General features: G+C 39.5%; 4 protein-coding genes across 5 annotated transcripts; 3 read left to right on the top strand and 1 right to left on the bottom strand.

Annotated features, from left to right (window-relative positions):
• The first annotated feature begins 162 nt into the window (after nt 1-162).
• On the top strand, nt 163-4404 carry LOC115750322 (protein RDM1). Of its 2 annotated transcripts, none has more exons than XM_030687596.1 (3): nt 163-295; nt 3551-3715; nt 3809-4404. In XM_030687596.1, exons 2-3 carry the CDS (start codon nt 3556-3558, stop codon nt 4174-4176), a joined length of 528 nt encoding a protein of 175 aa, XP_030543456.1. In that variant the 5' UTR covers nt 163-295; nt 3551-3555; the 3' UTR covers nt 4177-4404. The 2 variants fall into 2 exon arrangements, with proteins under 2 accessions (XP_030543456.1, XP_030543457.1); XM_030687597.2 differs by lacking the exon at nt 163-295 and adding an exon at nt 3327-3442.
• On the top strand, nt 170-3273 carry LOC115750321 (pentatricopeptide repeat-containing protein At3g22670, mitochondrial). Its single transcript, XM_030687594.2, has 2 exons — nt 170-295; nt 1005-3273. Exon 2 carries the CDS (start codon nt 1020-1022, stop codon nt 2673-2675), a length of 1656 nt encoding a protein of 551 aa, XP_030543454.1. The 5' UTR covers nt 170-295; nt 1005-1019; the 3' UTR covers nt 2676-3273.
• A 1304-nt stretch (nt 4405-5708) lies between the features above and the next one.
• Nucleotides 5709-10169, bottom strand: LOC115750333 (homocysteine S-methyltransferase 2). Its single transcript, XM_030687613.2, has 7 exons — nt 9717-10169; nt 8685-8741; nt 8364-8590; nt 7988-8117; nt 6887-7090; nt 6362-6433; nt 5709-6018 (listed from the first exon to the last, which is right to left on the bottom strand). The coding sequence occupies exons 1-7, from the start codon at nt 9891-9893 to the stop codon at nt 5836-5838; spliced, it is 1050 nt and encodes a 349-aa protein (XP_030543473.1). The 5' UTR covers nt 9894-10169; the 3' UTR covers nt 5709-5835.
• A 4455-nt stretch (nt 10170-14624) lies between these two features.
• LOC115750300 lies at nt 14625-15523 on the top strand. Its single transcript, XM_030687566.2, has 2 exons — nt 14625-14953; nt 15049-15523. The coding sequence occupies exons 1-2, from the start codon at nt 14625-14627 to the stop codon at nt 15521-15523; spliced, it is 804 nt and encodes a 267-aa protein (XP_030543426.2).

The raw sequence follows: 15523 nt of genomic DNA, 5'->3' as shown, positions 1-15523 counted from the left end.
GTGTCTGTAAATACAAGAGATACATTTTTCTTAATTATGGTAAGTAAATCCTACCTAAGTAAAGAGGAAAGTAAATAACTATAGGGCCACCGCTTCGAATTGCAGGTAATTGAATGAGTTTGTCCACCCTGTTTTCACTCGTTTAACTCGCACACAGTGCACGGAGCCTCCGCCCTCCTTCACCCGCCGCCCAACCACCCTCCGCCCCTCGAGTGGGCCGCCGACCCCGCTCGACGCCGAGGCTCGAAGTTGCGTCGCCTTCAGTTGTCCTTCGTTCGCTTTACTCCCTGCTCAGGTAATCTCTCTCTCTCTCTCTCTGCGTGTAGCTAGTTTGCTCTTCTCGGACTAGGTTACCACCAGGTGCTCAGAGCAGGTTCTTCTTGGCTGTAGTTCGATCTTTTCATTTTTCCTTCACCCATTTGTGAGCAGCTGTGGTTGTCGGGAGAGAACACGCTTCGAGTTGTGAATGTTTCTTGCTTGATTACCTGCACTGACCATGATTCAAATTGTGTTAATTATGTTCGTTGTCGTTGTCGTGGCCGTCGTTTCTCAAACAGAGAAGAAAGGTGATATTTTGATATACGGTGGGGTGACAGGGCGAAGCGAAGCAACCTGTTTGCCTTGCGGCGATTGGGGGTGCGAATCTTCGCCTGCATGAGCCAGATTGTGGGCATCCGCGTCGGCTGATAGCTAATTGTATGGTTCGCATTTTGTTGAATTGTGCGGACTCAGGACACTCCCAAATTGCCTTTGTAAAAGCAGAGCATGCCAAGGTTTTAGCCTGGAGAGGATTGACGTGGACGAAGCAGTGCTTTCATCGCTCCGATGCTTATAGTTCCATCAGTTTTAGCTGAAAACTTTGGAGTTGATTTCAGTGGGGTTTGTATATTGTCTAGAACAAACGGTTACTCTCAATGGTTTCATTAGTCAAGGGGGAAAAACCTTTTGTTTGCATGAGCGAGCAACAATTGTTGTTGTTTCTGAGCAATCTCTGTCTTATCCAGGTCTGGCCATCTAAAATGCTTTCAAAGTTCCACGTTGCAAAGCTTTTGTCCTGTTCGGCTTCTCAAAGAAAGACTGATTTGTATGTTGCTTCAAGTTGCTACTTGTGCAACTCCTTTTGTACTGTCACTAAGCCGCCTGAGAGAAATGAGTCACCGGAAATCCCAAGTTGGGTGAAGTTCCTTGATGACAAGAGCCATGGAAGTCCTGATGCAGATGATAATTTTGTGATCCCTTCCCTTGCTTCTTGGGTTGAGAGTTATGGGCCATATGGTCGTATTGAAGTTGCCAAGGTTACATCGAGTGACATAGAAGAAATTAATGTTGAGAAAGTCTGCAAACTTTTGAGGAACCGGTATTCATCACCAGATAGTGTTGTCGCAGCTTTGAATGCTAGTGGTGTTGGTTCTTCAAGCAGTATGATTGAGCGAATTTTGAAGAAATTTAACAATGATTGGATCCCAGCCTTTGGTGTTTTCACTTGGGCAAAACTCCAAATGGGTCACCATCATCCATCTGTGTTATGTGATCTAATGGTTGACATACTAGGGAAATCAAGTAAGTTCCATTTGATGTGGAATTTGGTGGAGGAAATGAAGATAGTAGAAGGTTATGTTACACTGGCAACTATGAGTAAGGTGATTAGAAGGCTTGCTAGAGCAGGTAAGTACCAAGATGCAATAGACGCCTTCAAAGAAATTGAGCAATTTGGTGTCAAGAGGGACATTGCTGCAATGAATGTGCTAATGGATGCATTGGCTAAGGAAAATAGTGTTGAGCATGCCCGTGAAGTGTTTTTGCAGTTTAAGTCAAGTATTCCATGTGATATCCATAGTTACAATATTCTGATACATGGGTACTGTAAATGTAAACAATTTGATAATGCAAGAAAAATTTTGGAAGAGATGGAGCAACAAGGGTTTGAACCTAATGTTATTTCTTATACATGTTTTGTCGAATGGTATTGTCGTGAACAGGATTTTCATAAAGTAAATGCCATTCTGGATGAAATGAAGAAAAAGGGTTGTTCGCCAAATACGGTGACATATACTACTTTAATGCAAGGGTTGGGGAAAGCAAAGCAACTAAATGATGCACTGGAGGTCTATGAAAATATGAAGAGCTTTGGTTGTGCTCCGGATCCCTCCTTTTATAGCTCATTGATTTATATCTTGAGTAAAGCTGGTAGATTTAAGGATGCGTGGGCTGTATATGAAGACATGGGGACGCAAGGAGTTAAACCAGACTTGTTGACATTTAACACAGTAATTGCGGCTGCTTGCACGTGTTCACGAGAAGAGACTGCTTTGAAGATTCTTAAGAAAATGGAAGAAGATTCTTGTAAGCCAGATCTCAAGACATATGCATCTCTAATAAAGATGTGCTGCAGAAAGAAGAGAATGAAGGTTCTTCAATTTTTGTTGAACCACATGCTTAAAAACGATGTCAGTATCGAAGTCTCAACCTACTCTCTTTTGGTACGTGGGCTTTGCAAATCTGGGAAACTTGAGGAGGCTTGTTTGTTCTTTGAAGAAATGGTGTTGAGAGGAATAGTCCCTTGGGAAACCACATGCAAAATGCTGGTACAGAAGCTTGATGGAATGAGCATGGGAAAACAAAAGGAGCACATTGAGAAGCTAATGTCAGTGGCGAAAAAGGGGGAGAAGATTTAGTTTTGTTTGAGAGGAAAAAAGCTATTCAGATTTGTATTATTTGTTATTAAAAGGAATTTGCAGTATCAATGTCTCTCAAATGGTTCCTCTATTCTATTATTGGTTACAGAAGTTGACCTGTGCTGTGAATAGAGTGTGGCATTAGCATGACTATACAAGGTGTTAAAGTTATAGGAAGATAGTCCATTTCACATCTAGGCTCCTCTTTGTTTGGAATTCAATTGAATGGCTGGATGTGTTTTGACAACTGATGCTTGCACTGTCATGTTAGAGAATGAATAACCACTGGCATTATTCCTTCTGCCATTTCTTCCTTTGAATGCCTTATAATTTCAGCGTGGAAACTGTGTGCAGACAATAGAAGTTAAAGCTTAAAAAAGGACACTCCATTTTTGTCCATTTATATTTTGGCTACTCTCCTAATGTGATCTGATTCCGAGGCTGCATATGATGTATTTCATGTGAGGATTTCTTTGTAGTGTGCTTGAAGAATAAACAGCCACTTGCATCACTTTTTCGTCGTTTCACTGTTTTTAGTACTTGTGTAGATATTATTTTTTTCTGCATTCATTTAGTTTTCATCACGAGTCAAGCTTTTCTACAGGGGAGATGATCTATCTATTCTCTAATAAAGGCAATGCTTTTGCCTTCACGTTACTTCATAGTCAGTATTGTCAAAAGCGTTGCTGGCACTCAGGCAAGGGGAGCCAAAGCATGGTCACCTTGCCTGCTCTGACCTGAATCACCTTCACTTAGGCGCCGCTTAGGAGATTGCCTGTACCAAGGCAACACTTTGCTCAAGTAGTTTGCAGCTAAGATCGAGGCTTCTGTTGGCAGCTGACAACTAATTAACGCTCCTGGCCTTTTCTGTCCAGATAAAATGAAAAGGGCTAAGCCATGGAGTGACCAGGTGGATGTAATATCATCCGATGGATCTTCTTCCTTGGATTCTGAGATGGAGGCTACTGATGAATCTCGTGGCAAGTTCCCTGCAATTGCTGTTCCAGTAGAACGTAATTTCGAAGGTGCGACATCTGAAGGTACTTGTATACAGAATAGAGGTTATATAACAGATTATCAATGCAGCCTTGCCAATCTAAGGCATGGGCATCTGATGATAAACGTTCTTGCAGGTGACTTGATCAAAAGGGCAGAAATGTACCAGCAGTACATGAACCAGATCTCAGTACCCACCGGCCGTGGCTCCGTGATTCCATTTACTACCTGGATGGGATTAGGCAAATCGGTCAAGCAACTGTATGGACAACCATTGCATTACCTCACAAATGCCCTCCTTAAGCAGTGGGACCAAGAGAGAATCGGCTCGGGGGCTGAAGATGTGCCACTCGACATGATCATCCATCCTGCTAAAGCCGAAGCAATGATTTGGCTTGTTGAAGAAATTCACCGGCGCACATCATCTCACTATTACATTGCTAAGCTGTGGAAGTCAGATCCGCTGTACCATACCTTTGTTGATTCTGTTTTCCCAGAATTATGAACCTCATGCTCACAGACCCATTTTCCCGCCCTTTTGCTTACCCAATAATCCTAGACTGTTGTACTGCTTTCCTTGTCTATAGCTTAATCATTGAACTGCACCCTTTCGAGTCTTTGAAAAGTCTGGTGTACCGATATTTTTGAGGATGCTCCTTTTGTGTTTTAGTTAATGCAGTTGGAGGCGGAACCAGATGGATGTGTATAAATAAGTCCTCTTCTTTTCTGTTCATCTCTCTCCTCTTTATGAAGGGGTTTCCATTGAAGTTTCAGTTTCTCGATGCCCTGATCTTGATAGCGGCGGCTGTGAATTTCTTGACTACCGAAGTTTTAGGGGGTGAATGATAACCATTCTGTTTCAGAAATAGATTTTTGGCTAGAAATAGTTTTTTTTTATTTCCATTTCTGGATGAGTTTTTGAACAGAAAAATGTGTTTGATAACGATATAAAATTTCTACTTCTAAAAAATGTGTCGGCCGGCCGACGGTGAGTGGCAGCGGCGGCCGGCCGCGGGGGGGGAGAGGGTGGTGGTCGGTGGCGGCGAGTGTTTGGGAAAAAGTGAGATTTCTATTTCTGTTTCTCGGAAAAGTAGAAAATTATTGCTTCTGATTTCTTCTTCAAATCTATTTCTGAAATATTTTTTTGTTTCAGAAATAGAAAAATAGAATTGTGTTACCAAACGAATTTCTATTCCAGAAATAGGTTTGGAACAAAAATTCTGTTTCTGGATGGATTTCGTGCACCCTCTAGCAGGCATTATCTGTTTTTGTTGGGATCGTTCCTGCAAGGACTTTGAATTTTTTGCTTTGGGAAATTATGAACGTAGTCACGGCTGCTTTCTATTTTTCCCATTTCCTTTTCTCTTGATGCATCTGACCGAGTGTTCTAAAATGGAGGACAATTTTTTATGGATCATGCCTATGCTTGCATATATTGATGGTCCTTCCGGCTTCAGCAGCCATGAATCAGAGAAAGATTCCTCATCTGATCAACGAATATGGAGCACATATCATTCCAAGCATTGACATGCTCTTTTAAACATGCTCACGATTGAAATGTTATTGCATTTAGAAAGGCCTAGGTTCTCGCTGTATCTTCTCATGATGTCATAAGTGATAGTGTCATAATGAGTCAAATTCTTGCAAAAGGGTTTCACACCTATACTGTCGATACCTTTTGCCCAACATCTGCTAATAAAATGCTTCACAGTTCAGTTGTGCAATAAATTTAAAGGTGTTGTACTCATTCTTTCGTTTTGCGACACAAAGCATCGTTAAAATAAAATCTTCAGACTTTATTGTCTTGCGTTCGAATTATAGTTATTAAGCATCCGATGCTTTATATGATAACTACCATTGTTACATCTCGTCAGTGCTCCGTTCTAAGCCCATCATTTGAAATTTGAAAACTATAGAAACCAAATCCTAGACAAGTTCAATGGGACTACATAGACCCTTTATTGCATAATCGACAGATTCCAAGACAGAATATATGTGCATTTATCTTACTCCCACAAAGCCGGCTGACGCATAAACGAGAAGAAAAGAACTCAAGACACCTTACGCTTGATTGCTCTTGTTTGCCATATCTTTTAACACCGCAGAAGAGAAGCTAATAAAACAGCATTTGAAGAAAAACAGCGAAAAAGCTCTCAAGAACTAGCTACTTGTTATTTACATTGGAGCTTAGAGTGGAACAAGCGGAAGATTTGTTGGAGAGAGCACGAGATATGGCCCTTATGGTATTTGGTGTAGTTCTACAGCAACCTCCGAAAAGTAAAGCACCGGCCTCACGCCACGTGCCTACATATGACACAAAATCCTCGTCTACCACTCCTGTCGACGGCTGCAACCAAATGAAACATTTTGCATCACTTTTATCATCTCTTTAACCAAGGATGAATCCCTAACCAAACTTATTTGACTTTTGAACAGCACATTATTAACAGGATCAAATTCAATATCATTCGAAGGAAGCTTCTTTCAAAGCATTCAGAATATTCTGGTTTTGCAGCAACAACAGGAGGTGCTTCTTTTTTTCATCTGCTGCTGTACAAAAACAATTGGTGCACGAAAACAATTGTCCTAGAATTAATTAATTTGCAACATCACAAACAAGAAACTGTAGAGAACTGATCACCAAGGCAGCAATGAAAGTGTACACACAAGTATATCGAGCAAAAACTTACCACCCACTCCTTGCGATCTGCATCATATGTCTCACCACTGTTTGGGTAGACAAGAATAGGTTTTTCAGTTGCCTGCCAAATTCATTGAAGCCAAATCAGAAAACTAAAAGAATTTGTGACTTCATGTGAAATTTTATAGGACCACTGCCAACTATTTTAAAAGTTTAAACTATTAGATGAAGACGTGATTTAATATTTAATTAGTCTAACACTCCCCCTCACGCTTAGTCTGGTCTTTTTACCTAGTACTAAGCGTGGAAATATTTAATTAGGGAGACAAATAAGGCCTGGAAAAATTTGAACTCCAGACCTCCTGCTTTAATACCATGTGAAATTTTGTGGGATCACCGCCAACTGTTCTAAAAACTTAAGCTATTAGATGAAGGCGTGGTTTAATATTTAATTTCTCTAATACTTCACTTAGACAAGTTCTTAAGAAAAGAATAGCACAGAGCACCGAGCATAATGAAGAGTAATAGGCTAAAAAGGAAACAAAGAACGCAGAATCGGATTTACAGTTTATACCTTCCCAATAGAAGTTATAAGCCCGTGAATGTATCTCGGAGGGGTACAGTTGATCCCAACGGCAACAACTTGCTTGCATGAATCTGCAATGGATGCACAATCCACCAAAGGATCACCACTGACCACATTAATTCCATCCTTAGAATTAAAAGAGAACCAAGCTGGGGTTGTTATATTCTCTTCCTGAAGAAGCTCCGCATAAGCCTGCAATAAAAAAAGAAATATAAGTACATCTACCCAATATATTCATCAAGGCAGCATGACATGACCACATGACGTCCACAGGTGCAAAGCAATCAAATCCACCAATTCTAGAAAGCATATCTAGTTTTGCATCAAGAAGGCAAATCACCAGACGAAATCGCTATATGATAGTCGCTAAGGGGATACCCCTGATTAGCAAACTTGGACAAGCTACTAAATGACTTAGTTTTGCATCAGTGACACGGTTGGACATATTATATTTGCCCAACGATCCATCACAGTAAGTGATGCCTTGTGAAAATATATCAAGGCATCCTATCAGAAGATCGGTTTGTGGACTGAACAAATGTATAGAGCTGACTTTACTCGATTCCTCTATTGCATTGTCCTATCACTGTAGGCTTCAGAAAAGCAAAAAAGGAAGATCTCAAGGAATTGCGAGGGTCAAACAGCAGCATATTAACAAGAATCTATAACAATTTTATGCTTGCCCAACGACCCATCACAGTAAGTGATGCCTTGTGAAAATATATCAAGGCATCCTATCAGAAGTGATTGATTTGTGGACTGAACAAATATATAGAGCTGAGTTTACTCGATACCTCTATTGCATTGTTCTACGACTGTACGCTTCAGACAAGCAAAATAAGGAAGATCTCAAGGAATTGCGAGGGCCAAACAGCAGCCTATTAACAGAAATGTATAGCTTTTCTTAAATGAAGAACAGTACATGCCACACATAGCAAAAACTGAGAAGCACAGCACCGAGAAGTTAAAGGCTATGACTGAGCTCCATAGTCAGCATGGCTTGATTACTTTACAATACTATACGACATACACAGAAAGAGAGAATTTTGCCACCTCATGCCAACAATGCAGAACTACTGCAAGTCATACCTTTGCTTCCAGCTTATTTGGAATAGTTTCAAATGCAATTATGTCAGCTCCTGAGTTGGCTAGAATTTGCACCCTTCTCCTGTGAAATTCCTTCAATTTTTCAAGAGTAATTGCATCTCCATAGTCACCACTATAGAATGGAGCAGAAATAAAAGTTGTTATTGTAGGCACTATCTTGAAATATTTATTATGCTTGCTCATAACATGTATTCTTTTGAAGATACATAAATCATCAGTAGCCAATGCATGCAAGCAAGATATTCAGACCTCTACATCCTCTGCAAATGCAAGTCTACTGGGATACTTAAGTTTGAGATACAAGATCATTCAGATTACAAAGTAAAAAAAATAAAAATAAATAAAATAGAAACTTTACCTATATTCGGACCCATCAGCCAAGTAAGCTCCATAGCTTCCAACAGAAGCTGCGACTAGAACAGGACGTGTTCTGATTCCTCCATTTTCCGTGAAGTTTAATGAATCCTTTGTGCATTTTTCCTCATATATCTCCCTTGCCTCACATGCAATTTCAACACTTCTTTTGAGTAAATTTTCAGCTTCTTCTCTCGATAATCCTTTGGCCTCAAAACCCTGAATTGTGGCCTGTCGTTTTCACACAACTCATGCAGCATCAACATCCAATAATCCATATTATGGCTAATGTTTTGCATGAGTATTGAGAAGATCATAGTCGTACCTGATAAGATGCCGTTAATATGATATTTGCTCCAGCTTCAAGGTAGTCCAAGTGAACCTGTAATGTGGAGCACAGCAAACACAATATTAAGAGAAAGGATAGATTTCTACATTGTGTTCCTCATGGCTACACATGGGCTCAAACCCGCATACTTCATTAGGACAACTATGTTCTGCTTTTGGACAGGACATGTGAGATTAACAGTACTAGTGCTGTTCACATTTTTGTCCACAGCATGACAAAGTCCAGAATATTGCCTATTTTGCCAGAGGGTTCACTCTTTTCTCAAAAGATCCTGGAACATTATAATATTCACATACAACCAGACTAGCAGCACCTTCCCAGAACCCTTTCTTTCTTTTCTTTTTTTCTCCCTGTACAACACCTTCCCAGGTCTTTAAAGTAATGAAGAATCTAGTTGTGGTTTTATATCACATTCAACTATTAAACCTGGCAGCTTCATCCAAAAAAAAAAAAAAAATTGGAGCAGGAAAGGACAACTGTCCCACAATTTCCGAAGGAATCCATTATATATTTAGATGGGCAGAACATATTTATCCAAGTCAGTGTCAGAACGAATAAATTCTTCTGCAGAGCACAAAACACAGTAAAAAATATGGTAGCCACATGGTTTAATGACATTATAGCTCGTTCTCAAGTTTCAAAGTCAGATGCCAAATAGGAAAAATTAATGAACACATCATTTTCAAGGTGCAATCTTTAAGAATCTCCCAATAAAAATAAGCTAAAACAGAAAATCATAGTTTGCATGATCTCACTCTAAACTAAACCCAGTAGACCATGTTTTTCTTCAATCTCTAAACCAAAACCATCTTAACATGCCTAAACGAACATCGCCCCCCTCCACTTCCAAACACCCCAAATCCCACCATTTCACTCGACCCGTGAATTCTCGAGCAAACACGATAAAGAAACAACAAATACGTACGAACGACCAATTTCAATTTCGAAAAAGGATTTCCCGACAAAAACACGACGGAGGAGGAACGATTTTTTTTTTTTTTTCCTTACTCTTCTGACGAGCTGCGGTGAAGTGATGAGGCACTTGGCGCTCCAGAGGGGGTCGTTGAGATTGGCCCCGTGGCGCTCGAGCTCCGTCGCGAAGCCGCCGTCGATTACGGCGTGGCCGCCGCACCGCTTGAGGAAGTCCAGCATGAACGACGACGCATTTTCGGTGACGAGTCCCATGTCCGGTATTGCAACGAAAGAGAAGAAGAATAAGAGGAGGAGGAGGAGGAGGGTCGTGGGAATTTTGTATTTGGAAGAAAGCGGATAAACGGCGTCGCTCTTCTTCTTCTTGTTGTAGTATAGAGAGAGAGAGAGAGAGAGTATGGGAGAAGCTGACAGATATGGCTGATTCAAAGATCTGCGCAGCAACTTATTTATAGAGAAGATGGGGAGATGAAGATAGAATGACTATTTTACCCCTGACTTGGCTCTCTGAGCCTCGCTGGGAGATTTGAGAGACAGTTTGCAGTAGATTATCAAAAAGGACCCAAAATATATATATTGGCAATTTTTTGGCCAAATTAAAAGCTCAATTTATTGGAGTTGAACTTCGAAGTTACTAAATATCCTTAAAAAAAAAAAAAAACGCAAAAAATTTCTTACGTATTTTAAAGGCATCGGTCGAGCGATTAACAAAAGAGAAAATTTCACGATTTCTGATGTATCGACATTTCTCGCGATTGCAAGAAAAGTATGACAGTTTTTGTAGAGGAAAGATCCGATTTTAGAAAGTGGCGTGAATTTTAAAATTTTCCTTCTAATTGCTTTTCTTGAGTTCTAAATCGTGATATGATCCATTATTTAGGAATTAATACTTGTCGTAGCGCCGTGTCGGGACTTTATAATGAAACTTTTTCCTGCAGGAAAATTTGCTGTTGAAATTTTCATTCGATGATCATATATAGTGGATACATGTACATGCAAAATTATATATCGAGATATTATTTCTACTACGTCATGCCCTTAACTCCGAGCTCTTGTCATTCTTGAACAAATTATTGAATTCACCTTCACATTCAAACTATATAACATAAAGATAACACAAAGTTTTTTAGCACGATTGAAAAAAAAAACTGGAAGAAATTCGCGAAAATGAAAAAGAAAAAGGTGGAAGAAACTACAAGCAAGCTCTCTTCCTTTCCATCAGACGTGTGAAGATAAGCTACGGCAGCCACAAAGTGATACGTGATTGATATATGAAACTTTATTATTATTATTATTATTATTATTATTATTATTATTATTTAAAAAAAGAAGAAGATGAGACATAAGATAGACACACAAAAAGGCGGAAACATATATATTTAAGGGATCTAAGTAAGTCCTAAAACAGTTTCGTCTGAGGTCTCGTGTAGATTTCGGGATCCCTAGTACCATAAACACGCAAAGGGTATACACCGCCGGAAGAAAAATATACAATTGATAATTAAGGGTGTAAGGCGTGTGAGCACCGGCACATTATTGATACATGAAATTTCATCATCATCATCATCATCATCATCATCATCATCATCATCATCATCATTATTATTATTATTATTATTATTAGTAGTATAAAAGAAGAAGAGGAAACTTAGGATAGACACACACAAAAGTGGAAAAGAAATGACATAAGGATGGCAAGAAAACTAATATAGTGCAATGTTCATACACACGCATCCACGACTGGCCTCATCTTCACCAGCTCATACGCCAATTTCCACGCAACATCCCAATACACGCCATTACTTTCAAATGAAGTTACATGCAACTTGTCCCAATTTCGAAGGCTAATTTTCATCCACGAGTTTCTCCTTTTTAATTCATTAATTTAGTTGTTCATTGGATCCTGAGTAACAAGAATTGACCCGAATAATAATCTTTTCTGCCCTATATATTAAAAAAAATAATCGAAATCGGTACTCCATGAGACATTTAAACTAAACTAATCACTGCCTCGCAAGAGATCTCACAAGACGGATCTGACGTGGAGGATGACAAATCTAACACGGTGTTGGTATGTGTACGTTTAAGTGGAGGGTAGATTCAGGTCAGAAATATCAGTTTGAGCATTTTTTTATTAGACGTAAATGAGTTTGGGTAAACATGTCATAGAGTTTTTTTTTTTTTTTTGTTAGACAAAAATTGGTTTTGCATAAATGGTGTGTCGACGAGATGCTTTTAGACCAAAAAATTAACTTTAAATAAATGTGCCACGAGTTATTCGTTTGAAAATTTTAATGGTATTAACTATTTTTGAAAATCGATGCTTTCACTGTATATTCATGGAAGATTATGCTAAGGAGACGCGTGAGTATGCACTACTTGTGATAGTTGATAGAAGGGATATCGACGCTTTCCTAAACTTTGATCGAATGTGCAATGTAATCCATAAATTATAGCTCAATGAGTAATGTCGTCCCTGAACGTTTTATTTGTTCAATGTGATCTCTAAATTTTTGGTAAATGTTCAAACCAGTCCATGGGCTATATGAAGGCATCCAATATTATCATTCCATTAATTTAAGTCTAGGGACTAGGGACAACATTGAATAATTTTTCATATAATCTAGAAACTAGTTCGAACACTAAATAAATTAGATGTTCATGGACGAAATCGCATATTAGGTTAAAGTTCATGAACCACATTAAACGAATTAAAAGTCGAGGGACCACAATGCACATTCGATTATAGTTCAGAAACTATTTATGTCATTTTTTCTTGATAAAACCACGACTAAGGTGTGGAAAAAAAAAAATGGAATATGGTTCCTAGTGTCCACTAAGGTCACTTGTCTTGGAATAATACTATTGGCTACTATTATTCTCTTCTTACACGACAACAAGACAACTAATTTTCATCTTCATTTTCCTCTTTTTTGCTTTTTTGGCTTTATATATACATAATCAGACAGAAAAAGAAAACAGAAAATCTTCAACGTCACCACCACAAGTGACACGTACGTCAGCCTCTTATCTTCCAATATATCGTTTCCAGATTCGGTGGGGAAAAGCAACATTTCTCTTTTTATTTGTCTACAATATGATTAATTTTTTTAAGGCCTTTCTCTGATAAATTTTGTAATATGCCTCGCTGAGTCCTTGGAATCACTTATCGAGAAAAAGAAAGTAATTTACCTCTAAACAATAACCCGCTATCAAGAAATTCAAATCGTCGAGCAATCGACTTTTCATCACATAAGTACGTATTATTTCATTTTAAAAATAGTATAACAAAAAATTACGAATTGTCTACTGGCATGACTCATATATTAGCACGTTGATTTGAGAGATCAATAGAGTTTTTTTTTTTTGGTCGGACAACAGAGTTAGAAAAGACGAAATGGCGAGTACCATGATCTGGAACCTCGCGATCGTGACGAGAATAGTGATGCCTACAAATGTTTGTCCTCAACTAAAGAGAAATCAACGAATGTACCCCGTCGCTAATGCGTCCATATTCTTCTTTGGTTTCGTAAGGGAAGTCCTTTCCTAGTAACTTTAGAACAACGCTGTGAATCTGGCCTAAATGTTGCTTAGATTCGGCCCATCAATCGCCACCAACCCCACTCAAAATGGCACCATGGCAGCGCGTGCATCCAATCGATAAGGGGGTGCATGAATGTCTTTCTATTTCCCTATTTTTCTATTTTTTTGTTTCAGGAAATAAGTTTGAATTAGAAATGTGTTTGACAACGCAATATAATTTTTTTTATTTCCGGGCCAGATTTTTTGCTGAGAAATAGATTTGGGTGAGATTTGAGAAATAGGAAAAAGTGGCTTTTTTGTTTCTGAAACAGAAAGTGGAAATAACTTTCTTTCTCGTCGTTCTCTTTCCTCGCGATGCAAACGCAGAAGCTTTCTTATCCGGTCGTTCTCTGCCTTCTCTGGTCGTTCTCTGCCCTGATTTGCAGATCGCCTTCAGATCGAAGCTTTCTTCTAGATCGAAGCTTCATCTGGCGTCTCGAGCACGCAGATCGTGCTCTCGCTAAGGCAGACGGAGGGGCTCCACGAGTGAGATCCGGAAAGGGAATCGCGAGACGTTGCAGTGCGGCGGAGGAATTGTGGAGCAGAGGAGAAGAATCTTCAATACCCAGGTTTGTCTTCGCATTCGCCTGCAATTTTCGTGCAAAGCTTTACCTTCCCCTCTTTCTCTTCCAGAATCAGAGTCAGTCGATTTCCACTTCAAAGTTGGGTTTTCTTTGTTAGCGTGAAGACGGAAAAATGGAGCGGAAAGGCCGATAGGTGGTGTGGACGGTGCGAATCGTAGATAACCTCGCACAACCCATTACTCCATTCTTGAATCTCAAGCTCAATTCACCCCACCCTCTAACCACGCCACCCCCCCTCTCTATCACCGCTGATATCTCTGCTGTTACATAGTCTTTTTCTGCAATTTTCATGCAATACCTGCTTGATTCCTCACTTGAAGCCTCTTTTTTTGTTCTGCAATGTTGGGTTGCTGTTACATACGCTTGCATGAGTCAGGCCTTTTTTTTTTTGTTCTGCAATGTTGGGTTGTTGTTACATATGCTTCCCTGAGTTAGGCCTTTTTTTTTTGTTCTGCAATGTTGGGTTGCTATTACATACGCTTGCCTGAGTCAAGCCTTTTTTTTTTTTTTTTTTTTGTTCTGGCCATGTGAACTGGTGAGCTAGTTCTAATTCATTTTTTACCGTGGTTTAAACAGGTGGAGCTTGCGAGGAAAAGAAAGCAATAAGTAATTGATGTTGTGATTTTAATTTGCTGTAGTGACAATGAGTTTTCTGTGCAAAATTGATGTATGGTTTGCCAAATTGTGTTTTCTGTGCAAGTAGTCCATGTACCGTTTTGATATTGTTTGGTGATGCGTTGTGGTCATTTTAATTGCCTTTGATATTAATGTAACTGCATTTGATGAGCGGGCTCATTTGATGGTCACTAATTAAGGTTAAATGGCATCCACATCCCATAAAGAGGCATTTGTAGCAAAGTGGACCGAACCTTTGTCCAATCTATTAGTAAGTTTGTTGGTAGAAGAGGTCAAAAAAGGCAATCGTACCACCTCTACCTACAACAAAGCTGGGTGGAAGAACATACATGCAGAATTCAATAAACAGACAGGATTCCCTTACACTCTAGTTCAAGTGAAGAACAGGGTAAACAAACCGAGGAAACTGTACATGAGTTTCAAGAAGCTTCTTTCTCAGACTGGATTTGGATGGGATAATGTAAACAAACGGTGGTTGTGGATGATCCGAGTGTATGGGAGACTCATGTCAAGGTATTACTTTACTTGGGTCATTTTTTTCTAATTGTGGATATAAGCTTTGATTGTGTTGATGACTTATGTTAATTGCGAAAATTGCAAGAGAATAGTGACCGGGCTAAATTCAAGAATGAAGGGTTTCCTCATTATCCCGATCTGTGTATTGTGTTTGGAGATACACATGCTACTGGGGATTATGTAGCGGGAAATGCACAAGATAGGGTGGTATCGGAGGGAGCCGACAATGGCGGTGATGATAACATCGGTGATGCAATAGGTGATCCGAAGCAATTTAATGAACACCAAGTTGATGATGGAGTATTTACACCTGACGTGGCTGCCACCCTAGTTCATGAGAAACACAAGTTGGATAGGACTCCAAATTCCAAAAGGAGGAGAAAGAGTAACACATTTGATGTTAATACCTGTTGCAAAGCCATTCACGATATGATCAAATTCAAGACGAGTCAATCAACAACAAGTGGCTCCGTCACCTCACATGCCACATCACCTGTAGACCCATACTCCATAGCAGCAGTGATTGCTGTCTTAAATGGCATGCCCGACTTGGAGCAGAATCTCTAA

Source organism: Rhodamnia argentea, chromosome 1 (genome assembly GCF_020921035.1).
Source record: "Rhodamnia argentea isolate NSW1041297 chromosome 1, ASM2092103v1, whole genome shotgun sequence".
NCBI lineage: Eukaryota > Viridiplantae > Streptophyta > Magnoliopsida > Myrtales > Myrtaceae > Rhodamnia > Rhodamnia argentea.
Note: the sequence above shows the minus strand (reverse complement) of the source record. Positions and strands in the feature narration are given on the sequence as shown.